This window comes from Saccopteryx leptura, chromosome 7, assembly GCF_036850995.1.
Source record: "Saccopteryx leptura isolate mSacLep1 chromosome 7, mSacLep1_pri_phased_curated, whole genome shotgun sequence".
Lineage (NCBI taxonomy): Eukaryota > Metazoa > Chordata > Mammalia > Chiroptera > Emballonuridae > Saccopteryx > Saccopteryx leptura.
This window is the reverse complement of record NC_089509.1, coordinates 106,830,438-106,850,060: the sequence shown is the minus strand read 5'-3', so window position 1 is coordinate 106,850,060 and position 19,623 is coordinate 106,830,438. Positions and strand designations below refer to the sequence as shown.

At 43.5% G+C, this 19,623-nt stretch overlaps 1 protein-coding gene across 1 annotated transcript in view; it reads right to left on the bottom strand.

Annotated features, from left to right (window-relative positions):
* Positions 1-18,205, bottom strand: part of MOGAT1 (monoacylglycerol O-acyltransferase 1) — a 39,298-nt gene extending 21,093 nt beyond the window's left edge. The window contains exons 1-2 of the mRNA XM_066345030.1: positions 17,467-18,205; positions 332-510 (exon numbers count right to left, since the gene is read on the bottom strand). Coding sequence (XP_066201127.1) covers positions 332-510; positions 17,467-17,560 — 273 coding nt within the window. The 5' untranslated portion in view covers positions 17,561-18,205. The remainder of the gene's footprint in view (positions 1-331; positions 511-17,466) is intronic.
* Between the last annotated feature and the right edge of the window lie 1,418 nt (positions 18,206-19,623).

Here is a 19,623-nt window from a genome sequence, read left to right as displayed (position 1 = left end):
TTTTAATGTTCCCTGATTAGTTTCCAGGAAGAAACAATACGACTCAGGATGATTAGCTCTTATGTCAAGAGGAAATGGAGACCGCGACTGAGTTCGTTCCCTGGGTAAGAAGAGCTGTTCCCCCCCCCCCCATTTTAACTACTTCCTGAGCCCAGAGCCCCTCACCACACCTCCTTAATTTTGTCTTAGCTTGGAGTCCATTTGGTAACTTGGGCTGACTTGTCGGCTTTCAACCTCTGAAAGGGGAAACGCTTGAACTATATGTAATAAAAATGTTTCATTCTTCTCGCAGCTCAAAATCATACTATATATATAAAACAAGTCTACTCACGTGAATTGGAAAGTAGTCGTTAAAGTACTTCCACACGGTCCAGCTTCTGACCCAGCTGGACCTCCTGCCCCCTTGCTCTGGGGTACGCCAGTCAAAGTAAAGCCATGTCAAATAAGGCAGGTAGAGGAACCAGTAGTTGTAGATGATCAGCAGCAGCAGGATTCCAATGCACACCTCCGCTGTAAGAAAGGAGAGACCTCAGGAACCAGGGTCCATCAGCACCGGCTCACTACTGCCCCGTCCCTGACCCACAGAGGGGGGCTTCACACACACAAAGGGTGTTGAACTGAGCCTCCTTTCAAATGAAACAAGACAGCAATGACATGGTACTATTTGACATTTATTGGACGTTTACTATACATGAAGGTCTGTAATTGTGTATTCTGCCTAAATATTTCCATTTAACCCTCATATACCCATCGTATCAGTGAAGCAGCCACGCAGTATTCTTAATGTCCTTTTTTTATAGAAGAGACAATGGAGGCGTAGAGAGGTTGAATGAATTACACAAGCCACAAAGAATAGAAGTGGTTGATCTGTCTAAATTCCAAGTTCCACTGCCCCCCAGACGTGAGATAAGGGGGCAGGGCTGAGGGGGTCGTTGCTGACAGGTGGGAGGCAGAGGAGTTCCTACGACAGGTGTCACCTTGACCGAGCAGCCGTTATTCACCTGCCCACACAGGGGCACATTCTAGGGAGCAACTTCATTTTCAGGAACTCGACTGCCAGAGATAAAAGCAGCATAGGAAAACGGACTCTTTCTGTCTTAGCTCATCTGTCACTACCTGTAACATTTCACAAGGACGGAGCAAAATCCAAACTGTTCATGCACCCGGAACAGCAGAAACTGACAAAACTTGACCTGGGTAGTAATAACACAAATGTATGTCTTAATGTAATGCATTAAGCTAAGCTACAGATTTCCTTTTTACATCTGTGCTACATATTACACTAAAAAATATTTATAAGAAAGACATTCACAAACGAGAGGGGAGGGAGCATGAAGACATGAAGCTGGGCACACAGGCAGTGCTCAAGCTGGCATTTGCCAGCTGTGACTGTTACTTTAAGGAGGGCCACTTGCCTCCTCCTCCGCTACGATGACCTCCTGCATAGCTAACCAACTGCTGACTTTAGCCTCCCAAGCTCCTATCAACTCCTTGTCAACTTTACTAAAGAGCTTTGTTCCCACATGATTTATCACAGCATCTGTACAATAGCACCTCGATCTATTCCTGTTTTATAGGTTTAGATTTTTATAGCTTATTTTTGCCAAAACCAGAACACATATGTGTGTATACATATTTTTCTGAAGATATATAAATCAATAACTTTCCCAGTATAGATTTAAGCCAAACATAGACTTGAATCCTGGCCCTGGCCAGTTGGTTCAGTGGTAAAGCATCAGCCCAGCGTGTGGATGTCTTGGTTTCAATTCCTGCCCGGTCAGGGCACACAGGAGAAGCAACCATCTGCTTCTTCACCCCTCCTCCTCTCACTTCTCTCTCCATCTCTCTCTCTCTCTCTTCTCCTCCTGCAGCCATGCACGATTGGAGTGAGTTGGTCCTAAGCACTGAGGATGGCTCCATGGCCTCCGCCTCAGGTACTAAGAAGAGCTCGGTTGAGCAAGGGAGCAACACTTCAGATGGACAGAGCATTGCCCCCTAGTGGGCTTGCTGGGTGGATCCTGGTCAGGGCACACACGGTAGTGTGTCTCTGCCTCCCCTCCTCTCACTGAGTTAAAAAAAAAAAATTGAATCCCATTAGAGGACTGAGTTGTTCTCTCCAGGGTGGGTTAAAGGTTAAAAGTATCCATTGAGGCCCTGGCTGGTTGGCTCAGCGGTAGAGCGTTGGTCTGGCGTGTGGGGGACCCGGGTTCGATTCCCGGCCAGGGCACATAGGAGAAGCACCCATTTGCTTCTCCACCCCCCCCTCCTTCCTCTCTGTCTCTCTCTTCCCCTCCTGCAGCCAAGGCTCCATTGGAGCAAAGATGGCCCGGGCGCTGGGGATGGCTCCTTGGCCTCTGCCCCAGGCGCTGGAGTGGCTCTGGTCATGGCAGAGCGACGCCCCGGAGGGGCAGAGCATCGCCCCCTGGTGGGCAGAGCGTCGCCCCCTAGTGGGCGTGCCGGGTGGATCCTGGTCGGGCGCATGCGGGAGTCTGTCTGACTGTCTCTCCCTGTTTCCAGCTTCAGAAAAATACACACACACAAAAAAAGTATCCATTGAGGAAACAGTGTGCCCTGCACCCCTCTGTGGGCTCTTTTGTTGCATTTTTTTATTTTAATTTTTTGACTGATTTGCAGTGGTAGTCAACCTGGTCCCTACCGTCCACTACTGGGCATTCCAGCTTTCATGGTGGGTGGTAGCGGAGCAACCAAAGTATAAATAAAAAGATTTAACTATAGTAAGTTGTTTTATAAAGATTTATTCTGCCTAACTTAGTGAAAATACGACATAAAGTACTTGGTAAGTAATTATTATTATATGCTTTAACTTGCTGTAACTTTGCTTTATAAATTTTATAAAGCAAAGTTACTTCCTTACTTTATAAATCACCATTACTGTGGAACCGGTGGGCAGTTAGAAAATTTTACTACTAACAGAGATACAAAAGTGGGCGGTAGGTATAAAAAGGTTGACTGCCCCTGATTTAGAAAGATGGAGGGGGGATGGGATGGGGAGGAGAGAGAGAATTCATTTTGTTGTTCCACTTAGCTGTGCATTCATTGGTCGCTTCTCCTATATGGCTTGACAAGGGATCAAACCCACAACCTTGGTGTTTCGGGATGACATTTTAACTGACTTGAGCTACCCGGCCAGGGCCTTGTTGCATTCTTGAACTGCCAACGAAGTTTCCATGAGTCCAGGAACAAGGCCAGAGGAGTGTCCTCTGCCCTCATTCCTACTGGGATCGCTCTGTCGTACGTCACCTACTTCCCTCTCCCCGGATCTGAGCGCTGACCATTTACCACGGTCGGTTAACTTTATTGCACAAAAACGTGCAAAAAGTTTACAAGACACATGGGCGGGTCTGGTTATTATGTACTCTTGAGTTAGATCAGGTGAGCCAAGAGCAGGGAAGGGAGAGAAGAGTGATTGAGGAGTGACCCTCCCCGCCAGGCAACCTCGTTTACTCCTTCCTGCAGCCCTCTGGGTTCAGGCAACGGTCCTCATTGTGCAGTTGTGGAAACTGAGGCTCAGACACTTTTAAGTGTCCAGAGGACTTGTACCTGATCTGCCTAATCCCTAAATCCAGGCACTATTTTTTTTATATACTTTATTTTTTTTAAGATTTTATTTATTTATTCATTTTAGAAAGAAGAGAGAGGGAGAGAGAGAGAAGGAGGAGGAGCAGGAAGCATCAATGCTCATACGTGCCTTGACCAGACAAGCCCAGGGTTTTGAATCGGCGACCTCAGCATCCCAGGTCAAAGCTTTAGCCACTGCATCACCATAGGTCAGGCCCAGGCACTATTTTTATAAAAACCAAACCATTCCTAGTTAGTGGTAATAACCCCATAAACTTACAAGTATTACTTACATGTGGATAAGAAGGTTCAGAAGCATAATGACTCAGGCATTTTTCACCATAATGGTGAAGAAACTGAGACCAAAAGCAAATTTATTTTATTTCAACCACAGACTGAGTTGAGAGCAGATCCCGAAATAAAGACCCCAGCTACTAATTCAGTGTTCCAATTACCCAAGTACTGGACATATGTCCTCAATTTGAATATGCATTTCATATCTCTTTAATATGCATCATCTGTTCTGCATGTATAATAGTTAAGACGTGGATCTGGAATTGGACTCCTTATGTTGGAATCTACCCTAGACTAGATGCCTGACCTGAGACAAGTCCTTTTACTTCTTGAGTCTCATTTTCTTTACCTGTGAAATACAGGAATAACAGAACCTCTCTCCAAGGACTGTGGCTGGACTAAACATAGAGACACTACAGTGCCCAGCATAGAGCAAGCTCTTCACAAATGAAAGTCATTGTTATAAACTTTTTTTCTTTACTATTATACAGTGAAAGAATTCAAAAGGTGGAAACAGACAAAATGTCACCTAACAAAAATTACTGTTAAAATTTTCCTTGTATGCACCCCTATGTTCATTGCAGCATTACTCCCAGTGGCCAAGACATGGAAACAACTGAAGTGTCCTTCAGCAGATGACTGGATAAACAAGATGTGGGACATATATACAGTGGAGTACTACTCAGCCGGAAGAGAGGATGAGATACTGTCATTTCCAACCACGTAGGTGGACGTTGAGAATATTGCGCTAAGTGAAATAAGTCAGTCAGAAAAAGCTAAAAACTATATGATTTCACTCATATGAGGGCTATAAAACTGAAAGCAATAGTCGAACAAACAAAACAAGAAAACTCAGACACAGAAACAACAGGATGGTGGTTACCAGTGGGAAGACATGGGGGGGCGTTGAAGAGGGTAAAGGGGATCAAACACATGTGATGGAAAGAGACTTTGTGTGGTGAGCACACAGTGTGATATACATGTGATGTATTATAGAATTGTACACTTGGAACTTTTATAATCTTATTAAACAATGTCACCGCAATAAGTAAAATAAAAATAAATAACTCTCCTTGTGAGAAAAAGAAACAACAACTTTTCTTGTGGTCCTTTTAATTCCAGGAATACGTTATGTTTCTTTAACAGGATTGATCACACATAGTTTCTATTCTGTATTTTGTTACTTACAATGATCTCACATTATGTCATTTTGTATTATAAATGTGGTAATATAACTTTCATAAATGTTATTTTTTAATAGCATTTATCAATGCTAAATCAACTATTTTTTCCTTTTTGAGCATTGGGGCTTCCAACAGATTTTCTCTACAGACGCACATTTGCATAAAGTTTCCCCACTATTTGATCCACCGAACAGTAAGTCAAATATTGGATCACTATGCAGAAACATTGCTGTCACCTGATACACTTTAATACCTTACTATCTAGAGGATTTGTTCTGCTTATACTCTTTCATATTCCACATCATAAACAGCACCAAAATAGTTTCTTGGCCTTTTGATTCTAAATTGATTGGATCAAAAGCAAAAAAAAAAAAAAAAAAAAATCCCTATAAGAACTAGGTGAAGAGGTCGCCTCTGTTTTCTATTTTTAGCCCATTAAGCAATCCAAGGTAACATGATTCTCCTAAATTGGAGGTCAAAGAGACAAGGAAGATACAAAGCCTATTCCAATACATGGCACTGACACCTGCTAAAACTGTCTAGATTCACAAACCAAGTTACATTTAAGGCCTGCATTTCAGCTGCCTTGACTTTGGTACATCCTGGATGAAAAGCCGCAGGTTGACTCCCTCTCACTTATACTCCCATAGACTAGACTTTCTCTATACTGTTGAAGCACCTGCCTCCCACTGTTTTTTATTGAGGTGAAATTTGCATAATTAACCACTTCAAAAAATAAAACAACTAAGCGCCATTTAGTATATTCATAATGTTGTACAAGCACCACCTCTACCTAGTTCTGAAATGCTCAGATCATTCCAGAATAAACCCCTGTACTCATTAAGTAGTTACACCTATTCTTCTGTGGGACATTCTACGAGATAATTAGCTGGGACTGGTTTTCTCTTTTTAATCTTTATAAAAGATTAAAGAACAAATAAAAGATACATGAACTGTTCACTTTAAAGGAAGATTTAAAGACAATTAGGGGATCTGAATATGAGCCACATGTTAAATAAGATTATGGCATCCCTGATAAATTTCCTGAACATGAGAACGGCACTGTGATTCGTACAAAAATCCTTCTTTTCAGGAGACACACTCCACGGTCTTTAGGGATGAAGTGCAATGATGCCTACAGCTTCATTTCTTCTTTTCAAACGGTTCAACAGCAAGAGTTAACAACAAAGTGTGCCTGTCTGTGTGTATGTGTGCGTGTACAGCGGGAGAGCACGCGAATGTGGCAAAAGGCTAGGACGATCATTACTGAACTAGTCTTTCAATACTCCTAGAGGTTTGGTTTGGACATTTCTAAAATTAAAGTTGGGGCAGATTATGAATCAGACAGCTGACTGACAATAATGCATAGCATGTTGAATACGGCTGCCTGGCCGGGAACAAGTCGGGGCCTCACAGAGAGACCTCTATTTGCAGGAAAGTCTCAACTTCTAATCCCACACGAGAAGAGGTGATGACTTGACTGATCCAATGACCCACTTTCAGCTTCACAGTGGCCTTTAGGTATTCCCAGCTCTATATAAAAGAGGTATTCTAGCAAAATCAGGGATATATATTTCTTCCCCCCACCCCATGAGCTGAAGACTTTGCAAGGAGCGGTGGCCAGGTCTACGGCATTTGGGAGGCGGTGGGGAGGGGGATCCTTCAGTGCTTATGTGGACACTTCCCATCCCTGCACTCCGCACCGCTGGAATAACAATCTTCCTCTGTGGGGTCCACCCTTTCTGGCTCCAATGCACTCACCTGGATCCTTACCACCAGTGAAATTGCGCTGAACAAGAAGTAAGAAGGAACCGCTCTGCACGGAGTCTGACCCATGGCACACGCTCCAGCGATGCTGGCAGAATTCGAAAAGGAAATGAATCCTAGTAACACACTTTGCCTACAGGGCACTTCTCCGGTCAAAGCGCTGATGTGCATAAATCGATCAATTCCTTTCAGTCCTAGGTCTTTCTTTATTGGTTTTTCAAAATTTAAGACAGTACATTTTCATATAAGAAAAATGTGGAAAATAATTTTTTGGAAAAATAATTGTTTAGTGAAACTAATAAAATAATGCACAGAAAGCCTTTAAAACAATGATGGCACGTAGGAAACTCTCGATCAATGGTAGTTATCAGCCACCACCAACCGCTTGATACCCTCAAAAAAACCCACACAATTCTATGTGGTTCGACCCAATGTTATTTGATTTGTCCTCCAGTGCATATATTATTTTGATAAAAATAAAAATTTTTAAATAGGTAAAGATGAGGAAAGGAATATGTCAAAGTATTAACAATAGTTAACTCTGGATAGAAAATAATTTTTTTTCCTCATCTCTTCTAAATGCTTTTCTACATTTTTCGACTTTTCAAATAACTAGCACAAATTATAACCATAGTTTGTTAAAAAAAAAAAAAAAAAAAGGAAATAAAATAGCTCTACTAAAGGGGGGGGGAAGCTAAACAAGACTTTGCAAAACAAAATCTACTTATGTAAAAATACTCTTGCCTTTGGTATTGGTCAGTTGGCTCAGTGGTAGAGCATTGGCCCAGCGTACGAATGTCCTGGGTTTGAATCCTGGCCAGGGCACACAGGAGAAATGCCCATCTTCTTCTCCACTCATCTGCCTCTCCTTTCTCTTTATCTCTCTCTTCCCCTCCTGCAGCCAAGGCTCCATTGGAGCAAAGTTGGCCTGGATGCTGAGGATGGCTCTATGGCCTCTGCCTCAGGTGCTAGAATGGCTCTGGTTGCAACGGAGCAACACCCCAGAGGGGCAGAGCATCACCCCTTGGTGGGTATGCCCAGTGGATCCTGGTCAGGTACATGCAGGAGTCTGTCTCTCTGCCTCCCTGCTTGTCACTTCAGAAAAATACAAAAAAAAAAGAAAAGAATATTCTTGTCTTTAACATGATTCTGTTACATTTCCCTGAGCAAACTGCATCAGGAAAACATTGTGAAAACCACTTAACGTTTGTTTACTTGCTTTAGCGATTAATAGTAAGAAATAATTTAAAATATGTATTAACTTGTATATCTATCCTTCCCACTTGTATCCAAGAAGTTTTTATTTTTCCCCCTATGAAAATTGTTTCTATACTTATCATAAAATAAAATGATATATGTATAGCGAAAGAAAAAGCAATTCAAAGGCAAACAAAATCCTGCAGCCCATTGCATTTTCTCTTCTTATTCTTGAGGCGTTTTTTTCAAATCACCAATCAGAGCCATCTGCTGAACATAAGATAAGTGTAACATTCTTCCGATTTTTAGAATTCCTGTTTTAAAAGAAACTGCCTCCCAGGGTTCCTTAGGATGATGCTAAAAGACAAATCTAAGACCCCTTTGCAGCAATCTTCAGCCCTGTATTCTTCATAAGTGGGTCTGCTCCACCCAACTTTTTAAAAATATTGCCTACAGAGAATCACATTTTTTGTGTTGAAAAGCAAATTCACTGTAAAACCGACATCTTTGACAAATGAAGGCAAGTACATTATAACAAGGACTCAGTTAAAACCAGTCCCATATTCTTAATATATCAGAAGGGTTTACAAGTCTAAAGACAAAATAAGCACAAATATTTTGTAATGCTACAAACTGAAAACCATGGAGAGTCCATAACAAACAGGCACAATGGTATTTATGCAAGTCTGAGAATCTCATATAAATCCCTCAAGGAAAACGGGCTCCTTCAAAATTCTCTGGGTTAAAGGAGACTAAAGAGACATAACTAACTACAACGCGTGAACTCCTTTGCTATGAAAGACATGGCGGTGCGACTGCTGAGATATGAATGGGGTCTCAGAGTTCTGTACCTCCACTATTTTCCTGATCTGGATAATTGTTCTGTGTTTCCATAGAGAACATCCTTGATTCTAGGAAATATAGAGTGAAGTCCTTAAGGGTAAAGGGAAACCATGTTTGCAACTTACATTTTTAAGTGAGAAGAGGGGAGATAGAGAGACTGAGTCCCACACACCTGACCAGGATCTACCTGGAAATCCCCACTGGGGCCAATGCTCCAACGCTCAAGTGAGCTATCCTCAGTGCCTGAGCTCATGTTCAGACCCACTGAGCCACTGGCTGTGAGAGAGAAAGACAGAGCAAAGGGAGAGAGGAAGGAGGAGAGAAGCAGATGGTTGCTTCTCATGTGTGCCCTGACCAGGGATCAAACCCGGGATGTCCACACACTGGGAAGACACTCTATCCACTGAACCAACCAACCAACCATGGCTGCAACTTACTTTTAAAGAGTTAAAAAAATAACAAGTGTGTGTGTGTGTGTGTGTGTGTGTGTGCGCGTGTAGAAATAGAAAAAGATAAAGAAAAATATTGTAAAAAGTTTGCATTTGAGGAATTTGATGAAGAAATACAAAAATTTTTGGTAATTTTCCATAATTTTTATTTTCTATAATTATTATTTATGAAATTATTTCAAAAACTGTTTTAATATTTACAGAATCAAAATATCTGGAGAATTTGCATTTCAACAAAAATCCCCAGGTCATTCATTCTTTAATATGCTCAAACGTCAGAAGTTTCCAAACTTCTGATATAAATAAAATTATATAACAGAAGATTCAATATCTCTGAATTAATCTGTAGACTCATCTCAATCAAAAAGCAATTCCAATGAAAATCTCAGCAGGCTTTTCTTTTGGTGGAAATTGAACAGCTGGTTCTAAAATGCATATGGAAATAAAAAGGACCTCTAAGAATCAAAACAACCCTGAAAAAAAAAAGAGCAAAGTCTGAGGGCTTAACATTTAAAAAAATTATTAGCCTGACCAGGCGGTGGCACAGTGGATAGAGCGTCGGACTGGGATGCGGAAGGACCCAGGTTCGGGACCCTGAGGTCGCTGGCTTGAGCACGGGCTCATCTGGTTTGAGCACGGGCTCATCTGGTTTGAGCAAAGCTCACCAGCTTGGACCCAAGGTTGCTGACTTGAGCAAGGGGTTACTCAGTCTGTTGAAGGCCCACGGTCAAGGCACATATGAGAGAGCAATCAATGAACAACTAAGGTGTTGCAACGAAAAACTGATGACTGATGCTTCTCATCTCTTTCCGTTCCTGTCTGTCTGTCCCTGTCTGTCCCTCTCTCTGACTCTCGCTCTGTCTCATAAATAAATAAATAAATAAATAAATAAATAAATAAATAAATAAATATTATTATAAAGCTACAGTAATCAAAACAGTATGGACTGGTCAAGATAGACAAACAGATCAGCCCAGAGCTAAACTACACATAGATGGACAACTGACTTTCGACAAGGGCACAAGGGAAATGCAATAGAGAAAAATATATAGCTTTTTATTTTTAACAAATGGAGCTGAGAAATTATATTATACTTCTACCAAAAAATTAATTTAGAACTTAAACTATAGACAAAAATCAACCCAACCCCAATCATCAACCTCTATGTAAAACCTAAAACTATAAAACTTGTAGAAGAAAACATAAAAAAAAACTTTGTGGCCTTGGACTAAGCAAAAAATTTTTTAGCCATAACACCTATATCCATATTTCTAATATCCACATTAAAAAATATGAATAAACTGGACTTCATGAAAATTTAAAACTTCTGTTCTTTAAAATACACTGTTTCAAGGATGAAAAGATAATCCACAGGTTGGAAGAAAAACCTATATAAGAACACACAGAATTCTCAAAACTCACTAATAGGAAAACAAGCAACCCAACTATAAACTGGCAAGGATTTAAACAGGTACTTGAACAAAGACAACATACAGGTGGCAAATAAGCACATGAAAAGATGCTCAATATCATTAACCATTAGGGAAATGCAAACTAAAGCTACGGTAAGACACCACTACACACTTACTAAAGTTGCAAAGATTAAAAGGATTGATGCCTGACCTGTGGTGGTGCAGTGGATAGAGCATCAACCTGGAATGCTAAGGCCCCTGGTTTGAAACCCTGGGCTTGTCCAGTTAACGCACATACAACAAGCAACAAATAAGCAATGAACAACTAAAGTGAAGCAACTATACTTCTCGCTTCCCACCCTCTCTCTCCTCTCTCTGTAAAATCAGTTAAGTAAAATCTTAAAATATATATATATTTTATAAAGGAGGCCTTGGCCAGTTGGCTCAATGGTAGAGTGTCAGCTGGATGTGTGGATGTCTCCCAGGTTTGATTCCTGGTCAGGGCACACAGGAAAAAAATACCATCTGCTTCTCCACACTTCCCCACTCTTCCTTCTCTCTCTATTGCTCTCTTTCTCTCCCGCAGCCAAGGCTCTATTGGAGCAAGTTGGCCCTGAGCACTGAGGATGGCTCCATGGCCTACCTCAGGCACTAAAATGGCTCGGTTGCTGAGCAACAGAGCAATGAACCCCGGATGGACAGAGCATCACCCCATAGTGGGTTTGCCAGGTGGATCCTAGTCAGAAAACATGTGGGAGTCTCTCTCTGCCTCTCTGCTTTCACTTAAGGAAAAAAAAAAAAGAGGATTGACTATATCAAGTGATGGCAAGGATATGGAGTGACTGAAATTCTCATGCATTGCTGGTGGGAATGCACAAAGTTTCTTTAAGAGTTAAACATGTTGGGGGCTTGGTGAAAAAAGGTGAAGGAATTAAGAAAAAAAAAGCAGAAAACAGTATGGTGAGTACCAGAAGGCAAGGGAGGTAGAGGAGGTAGAAGAGGGTGAAGGGGGATAAATGGTGACGGAAGGAGACTGGACTTGGGGTGGTGAGCACACTACAATATACAGATGGTGTACTATATAACATTGTATACCTCAAACCTATATAACTTTATTAACTAATGTCATCCCAATAAATTCAATTTAAAAAAAAGTTAAGCCTGCACCTACCATACCACAACCAGGCATTCCATTCTTAGAGTTACCGGAGTATAAAGACAGCCCACACAAGGACTTTGTAGGTGAGTTCACAGCAGTATTCTTCCCAATAGCTACAACCCAAATATTCAGGAACAGATGGATGGACAAACTGCAATATACCCATTTACTAGAATGCACTTCAAAATAAAAAGGCAATGAACAATTTATATATACAACAATCAAAATGATCTCAGAATAATTGCATTAAGGGAAAGAAGCCAGACCAAAAAAAAAAAAGAGTACATATAATGGTTTTTTTGTTTGTTTTTAAATGAGTACATATGATGTGACTCCATTGAGATAAAACACTGGCAAATGCGAACTAATCTGTATGACGGAGAGCATAGCAGTGGATGCTTGGAGCGATTACAAAGGGGATGTGAGAATCCTGTGCAGATGACGGCTATATTCACTAACTCAATGGTGGTGATGGTGTCTCGGATGCATATATCACAACTTGCCAAATTGTACACTTTAAATATGTGCAGTTTACTGTATGGCAGTACCTCAGCAAGGCTGCTTACATAAATATGTAAATAAACAGGCCCATTCAGTAAATCATCACGGTCCCACTCATATGGTCTTAGGCCAGATTCTTACTGTCTTGAGGTTCAGTTTCCTTATCTAAAATAATAAACCTAGTCATCTGTGACATGGGGGGTTGTAGGTAAAAGATGGTCAACAACTGCTGGCTCTCTTTTTCAGGGTTTTCCTTTTTAGTCAGCAGGTTGGTGCATACAAGTTAGTGAGTGATGTTGCCATTTCTTGATTAAGATTGGATCACAGGTGATCGAGCAATCCTATTTCTGGGTATTTATCTGAAGGAAAGGAAATCAGTATCTTGAAAAGATATCTTCAGCCCCTGTGTTCACTGAATTTCTTACAATAGCCAAGACATGGGAACAACCTAAATGTCCACTGATGTATGAGTGAATAAAGAAACTGTGATACACAGACACATACTGGAATATTATTCCGCCGTAAAAAAGGAAAGCCCGCCATTTGTGACAACATGAATAGACCCTGGGGCATTAGGCTGGGGGAATAAGCCAAACAGAGAAACACAGATACTGTATGATCTCACTTATATGTAAAATCTTTTAAAAAGAAAATCATATAGATCTAAAGAATTGAAAGGTGCTTGCCAGAGGCAGGGCTTGGGTACGAGGTGGCAGCAGGGGAGAAGGGACAAAAAGGTACACACTTCCAATTATGAGATAGATAATTCCTGCAGATACCTTATAATGCACAGCAAGGTTACAGTTAACAATATGGCGTTATATATTTGAAAGTTGCAAAAAGTGAATCTTAAAAGTTTTTATCACAAGGAAAATAATTGTAACTATGTGTGCTGACAGATGTTAACTACACTTAGTGTAGTAATCATTTTTCAAAATATACACATGTCAAATCATTATGTTGAACACCTAAAATGAATACAATGTTATCAAATTAAATGGCACATACTTAACATTTATCTCAAGGAAACAATGTTTGATTTTATGACAAAATGAAACATTTTGCTATTTTTAAATATACCTCAAGGGCCAATAACAAACTCATTTCCTGATGGCGGGGAGAAAAATGTATTCCAAGATTTTGATTTAGATATCTTAATGTATACTGCTCACAAAAATTAGGGGATATTTTATAGCTTCATATTCATTTTGAAATATCCCCTAATTTTTGTGAGTATATATAGTTTACAAAACCTCTCTTTTCACCATTAGAAGTAGCTACTACATCAATGTCTTATTTAAAATTGATAATTAAGTAGAAAGAAATAGGTAAGCTTTTATCCTACCTTTCCAGTAAGACTTGAATTGTTGGGTAGTCAATTGGCCTTAAATGATGGGGTGGGGGGGGGGGGGGTGATTCCTTGCATAAATTCTAGTTAATATGTAAAGAATGAAATAAAGAATAAGAAAACTACCAATGTTTGCAGTCCAAATAAAATTAATTCGGGCAAGAATCATTACTACAGACCCAAAGCACTAGGTGGAGAGAGAACTTTTGTTTGCAGCATGCCAAATACCTCCCCTCAGATTACTTCCTGCCTGATTAGTCTAGAACACTAATCCTGGAGCAGCTAGGCGTTCTGTATATCCTGACATAATCAACGTGAAGCACACGGCAGCACCTACGAAGGGGTCATGCCAAAAATGTTTCACCTGCCTGACCAGGCGGTGGCGCAGTGGATAGAGTGTCAGACAGGGATGCGGAGGACCCAGGTTCGAGACCTCGAGGTCGCCAGCTTGAGCGCGTGCTCATCTGCCTTGAGCAAAAAAAGCTCACCAGCTTGGACCCAAGATCGCTGGCTCGAGTAAGGGGTTACTCGGTCTGCTGAAGGCCCCCGGTCAAGGCACATATGAGAAAGCAGTCAATGAACAACTAAGGTGCTGCAATGAAGAATTGATGCTTCTCATCTCTCTCCCTTCCTGTCTGTCTATCCCTCTCTCTGTCTCTCTCTGTCTCTGTAAAAAAAAGAAAAAAAAAATGTTTCACCTAAGTCTAATCAAGCCTTAGATCTAACTTATATTTTTTTTTAATTTTTTTTTTATTATTTATTCATTTTAGAGAGGAGAGAGAGGGAGTCAGAGAGAGAGAGAGACAGGAGGGAGGAGCTGGAAGCATCAACTCCCATATGTGCCTTGACCAGGCAAGCCCAGGGTTTCGAACCGGCAACCTCAGCATTTCCAGGTCGACGCTTTATCTACTGTGCCACCACAGGTCAGGCTCTAACTTATATTTTAAGGGAAAAAAAATACAGGGTATTGGGGGACAAGCTAAGACTACAAAGAAGCAATCAAACAAATCCTGCAGGTGAAACATTTTGCCTGGCTTCTTTAACATCCCACAGACAAGAAAACAAATGAAGCCCTGACCGGGTAGCTCAGTAGGTTGGGGTATCATCCCGATTCGCAAAGATTGTGGGTTCGATCTTCGGTCAGGGCACATCCAAGGGGTCAGCAATGGATGCCATGGAGGGGTGGAGCAATTGCTTACTGTTTCTCTCCCCATTCCCCTACCTCTCTGTCTCTTTCTCTCCCTCTCTCCCTCCCTCCTTCCCCCCCTTCCTATCTCTCTAAAACCAAGAAATAAAAAGAAAGGAAAACAAATGAGAGAAAGTGCTCTGAATTAAGAGACACATAAAAACTACATGCAACCCAAAGGTATTGTTTGGATCTTGTTCAAATAAATCACCAATAAAAATGTGTATCTGGAATAATTTAGGAAATGTGATTTGTATAAAAATATATTTTGCAAAATAATAGATAATAAGGCAAGTTCTTAAAATAACTATAATCCCAGGTAATGGGTATATGGGAGTTTACACCCTTCTCCCTACTTTTCTGTATTTTTGAAATCTTTCCTAATAAAATTTCCAAAATATATAATACAAAATAATATGCTCCTAGTAACATATATGCATGCATGCATGCATGCAAAAAAAAAGCATTTAAATGAATTGTCTGTTGAGCCACTGCAGTCTGATTCTAATTAGGAATTGTAGGTGATGTTCAAGTCACCAGTGTTCACATTTGACCTTTGGGGCTCTCCACTCAATTTTAACCATGTGACCTTGAGCAGTTTTACTTCCAAACTCTCTCAGGGTAGCCCCTACCTCACAGGGATGCCGAGAGGAGAACCAGGGTGAAGAACAGGGACATGTGGGTTGAATAGCCTCCCTTCTGGGTGACAGAGTGGAGACAGTCATTCAACAAGCATTTGTCTCATCCATTCCATAGGCGAGGCACCTGTTAGATGCTCCCTCACTGGGCTTGTCCGCAAGGATGGTCATACAGACCTTTCTCAAGTAACCAGAGACATACACAAACGCAAGCAGAGACAAGTGCCATGAAGGAAGTGTGGTATCAGAGATGGACTGATTGATCAGCAGGCAAGTCCATTCCCAAGTTCAAGCCACGACAGTGGCAGCACAGGGGTAAAGCAAGGACTCGGGGTAGGACGCTTGGGTTTGCACCCAGTTCCTCCACCTCTGCCTAGCTGTGTGACCTTGGACAATTTCTTTCCACCTCCTAGTTCCCTCATCTGTGCAGCAGATGTCACGCGACGGTGGGTATGGACAGTCCTTGTGAAGATGACATAGGTAATACAGGATCTGGCTCACACGAAGCCAGATCTTAGTAAGCGTGTCTGGTATTATCTCTGTGGTCCTCAGGCCCAGAGCAAAACGGACTGTAATGTTATCAACCTGTTTGTTTGGCCTGTCAGGACCTAATGAGTTAATGTTCTGAATTTCCTTTTTCAGTAAACCCTTGCTGCACACAAGAGTCACTCAAAGAGTTTGTTACAACTATTTGGCTCTTTTAATATTTAAGTATAAATTATATACATGCACACATAATGCATAATAGCTTCAGTGTGAATTCGTGAAACAGAGTTTATTCTTGCATTATTTTTTATTAATGGCTGTTTTGTGTATTTGTATTACAGCTGTCCACCTACTTTGCCCACCCCGGTACAGAACGCATGAGCTTCACTCTGAAACAAAAGAATTAGATACTCTAGGAATAGAGCCTGGGTGTGTCCATATGTTTGAGAAGCTCCTTCACAATTCTAATGTGCAGGTTGGGAACCACTGATCTAGGTGATCACAAGGTAAAGCCGTTTCAGAAGTGTGAACCTCTTCAGTGTGATGAGTTTACTGTTACTGTTATTATTATTGCGGCCTGAACAGTGTACAGCCCGTGATCTGATCTTCCAGCACTCAAATGATAGCCTTCAGAAGAGTTGAAATTCCCACTGATCTCTTTCTCCTCTCATACCATCCCCCATCTCTCCAAGAACAGAGCAAACATCCAGACAAAAAGCCTTCATCTAAGCCCCAACCCATCCCACTCCCACCTCCTGCTCCGCGGTGACTGGCTTCTGGGCGTTTCGACGCGGGCTTAACTTGGGAACCGGTCAGAACACACAGCTGCCTGGAATTGTTTACAGGTAGAGGCCGCCCGCCCCAACCCAACGTTTGGAGCAGTCTTCTCTGCGTCCGGAAGGTTAACACGGAAAGGCTATTTGTCATGAGGGCGGGGAGAGCAAAGAATCAGGTGTTAAAGACTAGGGCATTGTTTTTCCATTTATGAATTGACAGTTCGAGAAGCTAGCTTACCAGTGTTGAAGGGTTAAAGTGCCACGTTCTGTATAGCTCCACTGGGTCGTGGTTACATGAGTGCATATACAGTGTTTGCCAAGATTCATTGGGCCATACACTTGTGATCTGTGTCTTTTATTGTAGGTAAGGTACACCTCAGTTTAAAAAAAATAGCACAGGGGAAAAATAAAGTTGGCAAACAGTCGTTCGCTAGGAGGCTCACGTGGGGGAGCGAAACCGAAGCGCGGAGTCCCAAGTTAGCTCCAAACGCCCTCTTTGACCTGTTCGCTCTGGCTTACAGGGGAAGGAGGGTTTGAGGGTCCAAGCACGTCCTTGGACAAGGACTGTCAGGGAGGGGTGCCGCGGGGTCCGGTGCACCGCGGAGTTGTGCCTGGATCTGCGCGCCTGGAGCGCGCGGGGTTCTTACCCAGCAGGAGGAAGGACAGGACCCACTGAAGCACCGCCGCCGTCTGCAGCCGCCGCGCCAGCGGGATGTTAAGCGGCGCAAACTCGACCTTCATGGCCCGGCTCCCGCGAGGACAGCGCAGACTGCGGCCACCTGGAACCTCGCTGCCCTGCAGCGCCTGCGGGAAGTGTGCGGCCGAACCAGGGCCCCGTGCGCGGTACCCGCGGGGCGGAGGGAAGAGGAGGTGGCTGCGCCGACGCGGGCGGGGCTGGACTTTGTCTTGGGTGGGAGGGCGCGCGGGGACCGAGGCTGGGGGCTGGCAAGCACGCGCGCCGGGCTCCGGAGCAGCTGGCGCGCCCCGGGCGCTTTGGTTGGCACGCCCGGGTGTGAGCGACAGCGCTCGGCTTTGGGCACAGGGGACGCGGAGAAGGATCAGCTGGCTGCCCGCCGGAGCCCCGCAGCGTGGGCTCCTGTAACCTAGCGAAGGCCCTGGGATCTCCCCCGCGATCTGACTATTGTTCAGCTGATCGATCACCGTGCGCTCGGCTTCAGCATCCGCCTTTAAACCCACCCCTTCCTCCGAAGCCTCTGCCCCTGGGGAAGGGTTAGTTCATGCAATCGCCCACCGGCTGGAGGAAAACGCGGGACTTGGCTTCTCTGGGAGCAGGTTTCTCATCTCCTTATTAGTCTGTGTCCCCCATACCACCACCACCCCCCAACCTGAGGAGGGGCGGGGACCCGGCCGCCTCACTTCTGTGTCCTCAGATTCCTCCACGAGCTCTGGAAACCTTTTATACTTCTTCACTCATTCAACGGACACCTACTGAGTACCTACCACGTGTCAGGAACCGTTCTGGGCCCTGGGGATACACCCGAGAAGCGAGTCAGTCATTGGTTCTCCTCTCAGAGTGCAGGAGCAGAACCGTGGGGGGGGGGGGGGGGGGTGCAGAACCGATGGGGGGGGGGGTGCAAAATAACCGCACAGTTGAGTTTAACTACAAAGTGAAACCCTGGTGTGAATGTCTGAAGGAGGGTTCCAGGGTGGACCGGGGAGTTGGGCCAGTCTCTGAAAAAGTGACCTTGGCTTAAACTATAACATGAATCTAGTCCAGGCAACAGGAAGCACATTTGCTAAGGTTCTGTTGTTGAAATCCAAAGAACACAAATAGAGAACAAGGAGGAGATTGGGGTGAAATGAGGCAAAAAAAAAGGGGGGGGGGTCCAAAGGTCAGACCCTTTGCTCTAAGAATTGCCACTCAAAAGTTTCGATTATGATGTGTTAAAAAGCAGGACGGATTCCAAATGGAGCCCAATCCTTTTGTGCCCACTACATTTTCTCTATAAATATAAATTACTGTATAGTTAAAAACAAAAACAAGTAACTGGTTCGCTGAGTGGATAGAGCATCGGCCCAGCCTGCAGAGATCCCGGTTTGATCCGGATCAGGACGCACATGAGAAGCGACCATCTGCTTTTCCCGTTCCTTCTCCCACTTCTCTCTCTTCTGGCCTCTAGCCTCTGGAAGCCAGTGGTTCGATTGGTTCCAGCACAGGCCTGGGCACTGAGGAGACCTTGGTTGGTCTGACCACCAGCCTCGAGTGGCCGTCGGGGCGCCTGCGGGAGCATGTCTATCTCCCCTCCTTTCGCTTAAAAAAATTTTTTTTTTATTAAAAATTCCCAAGTGGTGGCCCTGGCCGGTTGGCTCAGCGGTAGAGCGTCGGCCTGGCGTGAGGGGGACCCGGGTTCGATTCCCGGCCAGGACGCATAGGAGAAGCGCCCATTTGCTTCTACACACACACACACACACACACACACACACACACACACACACACACACACCCCGTCCTTCCTCTCTGTCTCTCTCTTCCCCTCCCGCAGCCAAGGCTCCATTGGAGCAAAGATGGCCCGGGCGCTGGGGATGGCTCCTTGGCCTCTGCCTCAGGCGCTAGAGTGGCTCTGGTCTTGGCAGAGCGACGCCCGGGAGGGGCAGAGCATTGCCCCCTAGTGGGCAGAGCGTCACCCCTGGTGGGCGTGCCGGGTGGATCCCGGTCGGGCGCATGCGGGAGTCTGTCTGACTGTCTCTCCCCGTTTCCAGCTTCAGAAAAAATACAAAAAATAAAAATAAAAATTCCCAAGTGGTATAGGCTGTCAAGGCACTGCTAGAAAGAATTTGAAACA